Here is a 9,012-nt window from a genome sequence, read left to right as displayed (position 1 = left end):
TTTATATCATCAGATTCAGATTCAGCTTCTTGTCTTCTGCAAAAGTTCACTAAAAGTTCAACTCTTTTTATTTTCTCGTAGTTCATTCAAACGTTTTGTAGTTGTCCCTCCATCCGCGAAAAGATCCACGCAAAGTTCGTCCACTTCACAGTTTGTGTTCTCATAAATAGCCTCTCCTTTTTCTCTCGCGCGTCCTTCACAGGAAAACATAAATAATGCGTTTGTTTTTCTGCCTCGCGTCGCGTTCGGTGCTCAGTGACGTCACAGCCCCAGCGCCGCCGCGTGCTTTTTCGCCTTCAGTCTCAGATCCGCGATGCTTGAGTTTTTGTTGGTGCTTTTTGCCGCCGCTGCCGCCGCCACCACCGAGGCGGATTCCGCCGCGAGCGTCGCCAGGGGCAAACCGAACGGCGGGGCGGGAAACATCATGTAGGGCGCGTGCGCCGCCAGGTGTGAGTGCAGGTGATGGTGCGCGTGGGCTACGGCGCTGTCCAGCTGCAGCTGCGCCTGCACCTGAAAGGAGAAGGGCGGCACGTTGCAATGACTATCCTATGGACGCACGGGTGGGAAGAGAGGGGGAGAAACACATTAACTTAAGAGAGACTATATGCAGAGCCGTTACTGGGCACTGGATCAATTGCATTTATCATCATAGCTAAAAATAAATAAATAATGCATTCGGACACCTGCATTCCGGTGTGCTTGCAATGCCCCCCCCGAATATGATTCAAATGCATGGGGCAAGCACGATCAATTCACAAATCTCAACTCGTCTATGCAATAGCCTAGCAGTTATATTCTTCGTCAAAATGTCTCACTTATGTCATTGCAAGAACAAAAGGAGGGAAATCTGATTGTGGATTCATAGAAATAGAAATAGAAATAGAAATAGGACGCCTCTGCATTGTAACTTACCTGCTGGAATGGCATGCGCAGAGCTCCCACGTTGACATATGGAGCGACACGACACGCTTCAAACTGGCTCGCCGCTCCGATGAGAACTCCTGAAAAAAATGCTGACATTGAGTTTTTATCTGTGTGTGCTCGAAAACTAGACACTGCATGAATCGCTACATTTCTGCACATAAAAAGACACACCGGATACACCGTTAAGTAGCTAAAAGATTTTTATTCCGTAGGCCTATGTGTTGTAGCTAAATGTGCCGTCTACAAATATCCGATGATTCATCAGCAAAAACAATAAGGTTTTAATAATACAGAGAACCAAAATAACTACAACAACTAGCATAATAGCAATCACTAATTTATAAAGCCTATAGTTTGTAAATCATTCAAATGCATGTGAAGCGTTTGAATCCGACGCACCTTTATGTAACTGATTTTCCTGCTTTCTGCATTTGGCCCGTCGGTTCTGAAACCAAACCTGAAAACACAAGACATTGATTGACAGCTGTTGGTGAGGGCATGTGTAAATCCTCCAAAAATGACAACAGTCTCCGCAAAACTATGCATCCCTGAGGACCTCTAAAATATTCATAGCGCTTAACCGCACATTTTAATTATTATATCTCTATAACGAGCGGCGAATTGACGTAAAAAGCGGCCAACTATGACCACAAAACAAACAGATTTGTTAAAATGTTAAACAAACGAATCTTCAAGTCATGCATCTGAAAAAGTGCCATAATATATCGTCTTTCTGCAATGGTTTAATCTATCCAGGGATTAGAGTCCCAGAAGAAGCAAAGTGATCCTCTGACAGCAAATACCCAGCATGGGACAATATGCCTGGGCTTCAATAGCAGGCTAAAATTGAGACATTAATTGCTTATCTCAGAGAGAAAGTTAGTGTTATAGTTCTCTGCCATATCGCCTATGTTATGGGCATTGGAGATTTGGAAATTATTGTGTCTCATGCATCTGTTTTGAATCGCGCATAGTTCCAGTGCACTGTTTGTTCATTTTGATTCAGCCTAACAACGAGCAAGCGACACTGCATTTGCATGATATTTCTGCTGTAATGAAAGTGGAAACGCGATAATAAATATATGATAATAAATCCCGATACGTTATGACTTTATCCGGTAAAATGGCAGTGTTGTCTTTGAGCCAGCGGTGTGGCCTTGTCTGTGAATACTGAATATGAAAAGAGCATCAGATCTTTATTTGGGTAAAAATGATAGATAATTTATGTAAATCCGCAGGCCTTGCTTGGGACAATGCCTTTTGGTAAGATCCCAAAGAGAGACGATGGTTTAACTTTTTCCAGGGAGGTCTTTTGAGCCCATTTTTTAAAAGGACCAATGTATTCAAAGCGTGAATTTTATATCCCCACCCAAGGAATGAATAGATAAAAGAGAATGAAATAAGATATTGTTTTTTTCTTCTTCTGATCAATCACACCAGAGCCAATGCCTATGTTGAATGTCATTATTCGGCTCAGTCGCTCGTCTCTTGTTACACATATATTGAGCCTTATTATGTTTCTGTGCAGATGGTCTTCCCCATCCTAAAAAGCACACTACAGATGTTGCCTGCAGGCCAATGCGCGCAAATCAGGGAATAATTTTAGTTCGTTGTTTTGTTCATTATCGCTCAGCGGCGTTGATTTAAGCGGCGTAATATCACGTTTTTCCCGACAACATCATTCAACACATAAGCTGATATCTAATTGTATTTACCACGCTATGAATGTAAATATTCACATATAACACTAATAATAGCAACGTTAATCTGTGCTGTAAAGCTGCTTAGTGTTTAGCAGTGGCTAGTTGGCCAGAACAACAATATAGCAGTGCCCATGTAACACTTTTTGTAACACAATTTGTATAGGCCTATACAAATTACAAATACATTTTCATCTTTACTCTCTTAATACTTAGGAATTATTTCGGAGACTCTGCATTGCTAATCTTAATGTGTCAATAGTTTAATGAACTGATTAGCCTACCTATATGATATACGCGTCTACATTGCACGTAACAGAATATGTAATAACGTAATAATAGCACGTTAATTATGCAATCACCTATATATAGCCTAAACAATTAATTAATTATCTTGCACTTCATATGCAGTTGCATACAGCCTCTAACGTTCAACATTGCATTAATCGAAAGTGTTTCTCCTCTCGCAAGGGAAACCATAACGCACACAGCATCCAGCACACATGTAGACAGCACATGCATGCCTGACCTGTACCCTGGCCTCCGACAGCCCGAGTCTCTGGCTCAGCTCCTCTCTCATAAAGGCGTCTGGATAGTGCGTTTCATCGAACAGTCTCTCCAGCTCATTCAGCTGCTCAAGGGTAAAGTTAGTCCGACTCCTTCTCTGCTTGATTTTAGTCTGTGTCTCATCCTCCAGCGGCTTACAGTCCTCTTTGCGTTCTTTCATATCTGTGTTACCTGAAAGCGGAGCAGAAAACACGAATGAACGCTTCATCCAGTGATGAGAAAGGAGGGCAGTGTGTGCCCACTGATGTCGGTCACGGATGTTTTGTCCTACACAGAGCTCTTTAATTATTTACACACTATACAAATGCATGGAGAGTCTCTCTGAACCGGATGCTTATGGCAGGAATATTATCCCATTGCACGCGAAATTAATAACCTGGCAAAACGGCTCGATGTTACGAAAATTAAATCAATAAAGACAACAATTAACACAGCTGAATGAAAATCCCTGCTGTCAAAATAATTAACCTGCATTAAAAACAATAGCCTGTGTGTTAGATATCTAGTGCTTCTAACGCAAAAATAATAGGCTACGTCTAATCGAAATGGTCAGCAGTTCACATTATTATTATTATTATTACTGTTATTAATATTATAGCTGTTGATCTCATGATATTATTTAAAATCTCAGACTTCAAACAGGCTGATTGAAATATAGGCCTTCAGCTTTTTTTGTAAAATGCGTGCTGATTTATAATACACTGGCACATTCTTTGTTTGTTTGATTTCTACATTATTTTTTCTTCTGTTAATAGCCTAGCCTATGAAGCCCTTCGTGTACATCTACCTGTGGATTTTATTTCTACAGATGGTTATCTCATGGATAATCTAAATCTTTCAAAAAAAATGTTTTTAAATAAAATATATAGGCCCGCAACTACTGTCCTACAAAAAAACAGCCACAATGTTACAGCGCTCGATTGTATCACTTAACTTTTGATTGATTCTTTTGTTTTCAGGCTGCTTCATAACAGCGATGACTGTCAAATTACTATAGTATGATTATTATTATTAACGAAATGAACGTGACTTTAAAATAGGCCTATAATAAAAAAATATCGAAAGCGAAGAAGTTCTAAAACTTAAATTATAGACAGCAAACAGGCCTTTGAAGAAGAAATAGCGCGATGAAATCATTTTCGTAAATATGCCGGGTTGGAGAAACGAAGGAAACACTCACCGTCTGTAAGTTTGGGGCTGATCGAGTCCCTGGTTCTCTCTGACGCGAGCATGTCCGCTTCTCTGGCCGGCGATGAGCGCACGCCGCCCCGCGTGATGCTGCTCAGCTCCTCGCGAACCGGTTCCACCGACAGACTCTCCCTGTTTCTCGCCGAGCCGGTCTCCAGCACCTCCCGGTACGTGATCACTTCCTTCTTTTCCTTCACTTTCTGATCAAAAGATTTGGAGACAAACGCGGTAAGTTCTTCCATCACTGCGCCCAAGAAGAAGAAGAAAAAAATGCAATCTTCTCTTTAGATCCTCAGCAGTCTACCATAACACATCAACATCGGCCTGAATGCGAGATGATGTGTCGAGATCTTTGACAATTCCTCTTGTTGCGGAGTGTGCGCACTTGCTGCCGATTCACTGTTGAAGTCACACTATTTATACTTGGCGAAGCGTCTGCCCCTTGATCCGCGCTCCTCACCACGAGCCCCCTTCCCATAGAGGCGGGCTGGGATGGGGTTGGGTGGGGTGCAGGGGGAACCTAATCTGTCCTTCAGATCCACATCACCCTTCCATGCTCGCTATTGGCCAAGATTGACAAGAGGAGCAAATTAATGTCATTAAGCTAGACTGGTTAGCGTTTGGAAACACCAGGGATCTTGGTGACGATGATGATGATGATGATGATGATGAAGATGATGCTGGGATGAGGCCAAAACTGCAGAAAAGGGCATCTTATTCCGCCACTGTTTGATCTGAGCTGGAAAACGAGAGAGCGCGATAGAAGAGCAAAGAGAAATATGCACTTTGTGATCATGGATGTGACACATGCAGTAACAGCATCATTAAGAATTTAATTTTGACCCACGATTCTTTTGTAGACGAGAAATAAAAACTGAATCCTCGCAGAAAACAGCTGTAAAGGCTTGTTTTATTGCGGGCTAATTCTTTTTTTTTTACAGTATTCTATATATTTATTAGAGAGTGAGAATGTGTTTTACATAAGTATAGCGTCTAGTTACAAATTTAATGAGAATATGAAGAACGAACATTGAATCGAATCTAAATCAAAACTACCAATTTGAACAATTTAGTCAAAGTGCATCTTCTGGGTAGCCTATATTATAACAGCCGCAAAAATAGCTTCGTAGAGCTTAGTAGTAAAGCATTAATAAAATAGGCTAAACGTGCTATAACACTTGCTGTTTATATGGTTGTTATTTTCATTCATATTGTCTGACAGCATGCATTGAAAAAATATTCACTATTTTAAAAATCCCGTTTAATTAATATTTCAGCACTCAGAGGACAACTGTTTCTATTATTAGCAACAGCTGCCTAATGACTCGCAATATAAAAAAAAATCTCGAGATTCTGTGCTGTTTTATTGCTATTTAATTACACAAACTTAGTAAAATTATTGCATAGTTGCATAATATGGGTAATTAGCCGTCTTGCTAAATAAGTGCATTTGGGCATCAAGAGCGAATTAAACAATAAAAATAAAAATGAACAGAACCAAGTACCACAACACAGCACGAATATTAGTTCGGCGGTAAATGACATGCAAAAAGACGTCTTCTGTTGATAAATTACAACACACCTTCTCATCATCTCACCGCTAATAATTACATCACAATTAAAGATTTAGCCTATGTCCCTCTTATATTTATGTAAACACATTCTTCATGCATACACGCATTTATTATTCGAAACGCTGCAAAGCATATCGAGCTAAGCATTTCACCCATCTCATACACGAAGATGATGATAATAATAATAATAACCTTACAAAAAGAGATTTTAATTTTTTTCTTAAATATTCAAAGCATCAAAGGGGGTGTTTGTACACGTATATCAAGGGTGCAGTTTTAAGGCAATTGTACATTAATGTATCTTAATCTGTAGCTGGCTTGTAGATGGAATGAAACTATCACAATGTTTTGAAGATTAGGCATATCTTTGAATCTTTACTTTGATGTGAGCATTTCGTGTTTTTGTCTTCTTCCTCAAAAAAAAAAAAAAAAAAGACTACGGAGTTAGTCCCCCCCCCCATAGTCAGCACAGTGACATTTTCTTTCTCTCTCTCTTTTTTTTTTTTTTCCAAAATAGACAGAGCTGCCTGGTCCATAATAGCCTACATTCCGACCAAAATATGAAATATGATCTTTTCCCTTTAAACCCTATTTCACTCAGCCTGCGATTTCTCAGCATGCCTCAACACTTGAAACAAAAACACAATCCAAGCTTTAAGAATCAAAAGAGATCTTGTGATCAAATGACGACCTTGTCGCTGAGAAATGCATGCACAGAAATCAATGTAATGTACACGACTGACGATCGTGTTTGATTGGTAATGCCTGCTGCGCTCGCATCGATGAGCTCCGAACCGCTTGCTTCTGTCTGCTCAGCGGCTCATGGCCGTTGTTGTTGTTGTGACACAATAGGAGTGTGTATCTAGGTAAGAGTGTGAATATAGATATAAATATCAGTCGTTTCACATATAAACCTCAAAATAAGTTAGCGGACGTGCTGTTTATTTATTAAATAACGCGTGTTAGCGGAAGCGCTGGGAAATATGGAGGAAATCGTGCTGGAAGACTGACAACATTCGCTATTGAAATGTTTAATAGACTTTATAGATCGCACATTTCATATTTACATCTCCACGCTCTCCTGTTTATGTTCTTTTATTTCATGAATTAAGGCACTTTATCTGTAAACATCGGAGGCGCGCTTATATTGGCGTGTTTAGCGTAGTTTTAAGGTTTGGGTGTAGTATTTAGCACAGCCTCAGCCCACATAAACTGCAGTTATTATTATTATTCGCCTGAAAATATGTGCTTCCCGCGTTTTTAACACATTTCTAGCCTTACGCGAATAAACAGACATGAGTTTAATGTTGTGCCGCTTCCGGTTGTGTTACTATGTAGCAGATCTCAAATGAGAGAAATCAAGAACTTCGTGTTAAATTAAACGGGTGCTTTAATTTTCATCCCGCATTGGGTGTCCACAGCTTTTAATGTGCATCCTTATTAGGCATTAGGCTACTGAATCAGCATGTATGAGTGACATTTCTGATCTCTCGAGAAGCTCCATTGGTTCCTACTGTGTACAGTCAATGCCTTTTTTTGCTCTGCATCTTTCAGTTTGACCCAGTGGCCGGAGTGAACATGGGCCGTCGCTCGTCAGACAGCGAGGACAACAGTCGAAGCAGGAGGAAGAGGAGGCAGAGAGGCCGGTCTTCATCCTCCAGCTCCTCGGGCAGCAGAGTGACCAGCCGCAGCAAACACGCCAGGAGACGAACGCGCTCCAGAGACCGAAACAGAGCCGCAGACAGGAGGTAGACTCTGAAGAATGAAATAAAAAAGTTTGCCCCTGTAATCTTTCATCAGAATGTAATAACGTGCTCTTCCTCGGAAACAATTTTCTTGTTTGACTGACATCACAAGCCCTCTTATTTCCCACCCCTCCCTGCCAAGCACCTGTCACATACAAGCTCTAAAGCAGTTACTCAGTTTGCATCCCTATGTCAAAGGCAGTTGCTCGGCTGGCACATTGAGCCCAGAAGGAATGCACTTGGTTACCAAAAAAAAAGTCAATGGCATTGAAATTGATGTCACCATGAGAATTTGCACAGTTGCAAGCCCTCATTATCGGCAGCACCTGTATATCAAACCTCTTTGCTCCAGAGGGGGTTTCTGCATGTCTTAAAAAAGTCTTAATTCACATTTTCACAAATCAAGACCTCACAAGTCTTAAATCAGGGCAGGAAGACTTTAATTTATAAAGTCGTGGCATTAAATGTTGCATGCACTGCAAAAAATGGATATCTTCTTCAGTATTTTAGTCTTGTTTTCCAGCACACATATCTAAACATCCTTAAATCAAGACACATTCATTTGAGATGCGGTCTGAACATATGGCGTCTTGTTTTCTGAGAAACTGGACAAAATGAAGTGAGTTTATGCTTAAAAAATAAATAAATAAATAAATAAATAAATATATATATATATATATATATATGATCTCTACAGATATCATAAATCATATGTTTTAATCATAAAATCACTTTTTGATACATTTTTCATAAAATAAAACTTTATGGGGGGAATGAATTAAAATGTAATAGAGGTCTGTTGGTAGTTGTATTTCCAAACTTTGAAACATTGCTAATGCAAGATATTTACATGTTGTGAATTTATTCCTTGAATTTCTTTACAATAAGGTGTCATTCGTTAACATTAGTTAATGTATTAGTTAACATAAATGAACAATTACACTTTGTTGATGTTAGTTGATAAAAATACAGTCGTTCATTTTTTGTTCACAGTGCATTAACTTTTTGGGCTCAAATTTACCTTCAAGAAACTACATTTGGAAAAAACCTGTACACGTGAGGTCAAAAACGGGGAAAACAAGTCCATATCTCGCTGTTTAGGGCCTTCCAAAAAGGTGACATTACATCACTTAACAAGTCACTTAAAGGGGTCATATGATGCGATTTCAATTGTTCCTTTCTCTTTGGAGTGTTACAAGCTCTTGGTGCATAAAGAAGATCTGTAAAGTTGCAAAAACTGAAGTCTCAAATTCAAAGAGATATTCTTTATAAAAGTTAAGAGTCAGCCACACCTACCTAAAACGGCTCGTTCTA

At 39.7% G+C, this 9,012-nt stretch overlaps 3 protein-coding genes across 5 annotated transcripts in view; 1 reads left to right on the top strand and 2 right to left on the bottom strand.

The window, feature by feature from the left end:
• LOC107703007 (short stature homeobox protein 2-like) overlaps positions 1–210 on the bottom strand; it is a 2,498-nt gene extending 2,288 nt beyond the window's left edge. The window contains exon 1 of the mRNA XM_016505495.1: positions 93–210. Within this exon, the coding sequence (XP_016360981.1) occupies positions 93–210 (118 nt within the window). The remainder of the gene's footprint in view (positions 1–92) is intronic.
• LOC107703017 (short stature homeobox protein 2-like) lies at positions 31–4,769 on the bottom strand. 2 transcript variants are annotated; one of them, XM_016505506.1, is made up of 5 exons: positions 4,372–4,769; positions 3,154–3,362; positions 1,324–1,381; positions 913–1,001; positions 31–546 (listed from the first exon to the last, which is right to left on the bottom strand). In XM_016505506.1, the coding sequence occupies exons 1-5, from the start codon at positions 4,619–4,621 to the stop codon at positions 262–264; spliced, it is 891 nt and encodes a 296-aa protein (XP_016360992.1). In that variant the 5' UTR covers positions 4,622–4,769; the 3' UTR covers positions 31–261. The 2 variants fall into 2 exon arrangements, with proteins under 2 accessions (XP_016360992.1, XP_016360993.1); XM_016505507.1 differs by having other exon boundaries at positions 31–510.
• A 1,934-nt stretch (positions 4,770–6,703) lies between these two features.
• Positions 6,704–9,012, top strand: part of rsrc1 (arginine/serine-rich coiled-coil 1) — a 157,531-nt gene continuing 155,222 nt past the window's right edge. Inside the window, exons 1-2 of one of the 2 annotated variants that reach the window (XM_016505530.1) lie at positions 6,704–6,819; positions 7,508–7,701. In XM_016505530.1, the coding sequence (XP_016361016.1) occupies positions 7,532–7,701 (170 nt within the window). In that variant the 5' untranslated portion in view covers positions 6,704–6,819; positions 7,508–7,531. The remainder of the gene's footprint in view (positions 6,820–7,507; positions 7,702–9,012) is intronic. The other variant, XM_016505529.1, reaches the window with a different exon arrangement.

Source organism: Sinocyclocheilus anshuiensis, unplaced genomic scaffold (genome assembly GCF_001515605.1).
Source record: "Sinocyclocheilus anshuiensis isolate Anshui unplaced genomic scaffold, SAMN03320099.WGS_v1.1 scaffold482, whole genome shotgun sequence".
In the NCBI taxonomy this organism is placed as follows: Eukaryota; Metazoa; Chordata; class Actinopteri; order Cypriniformes; family Cyprinidae; genus Sinocyclocheilus; species Sinocyclocheilus anshuiensis.
Note: the sequence above shows the minus strand (reverse complement) of the source record. Positions and strands in the feature narration are given on the sequence as shown.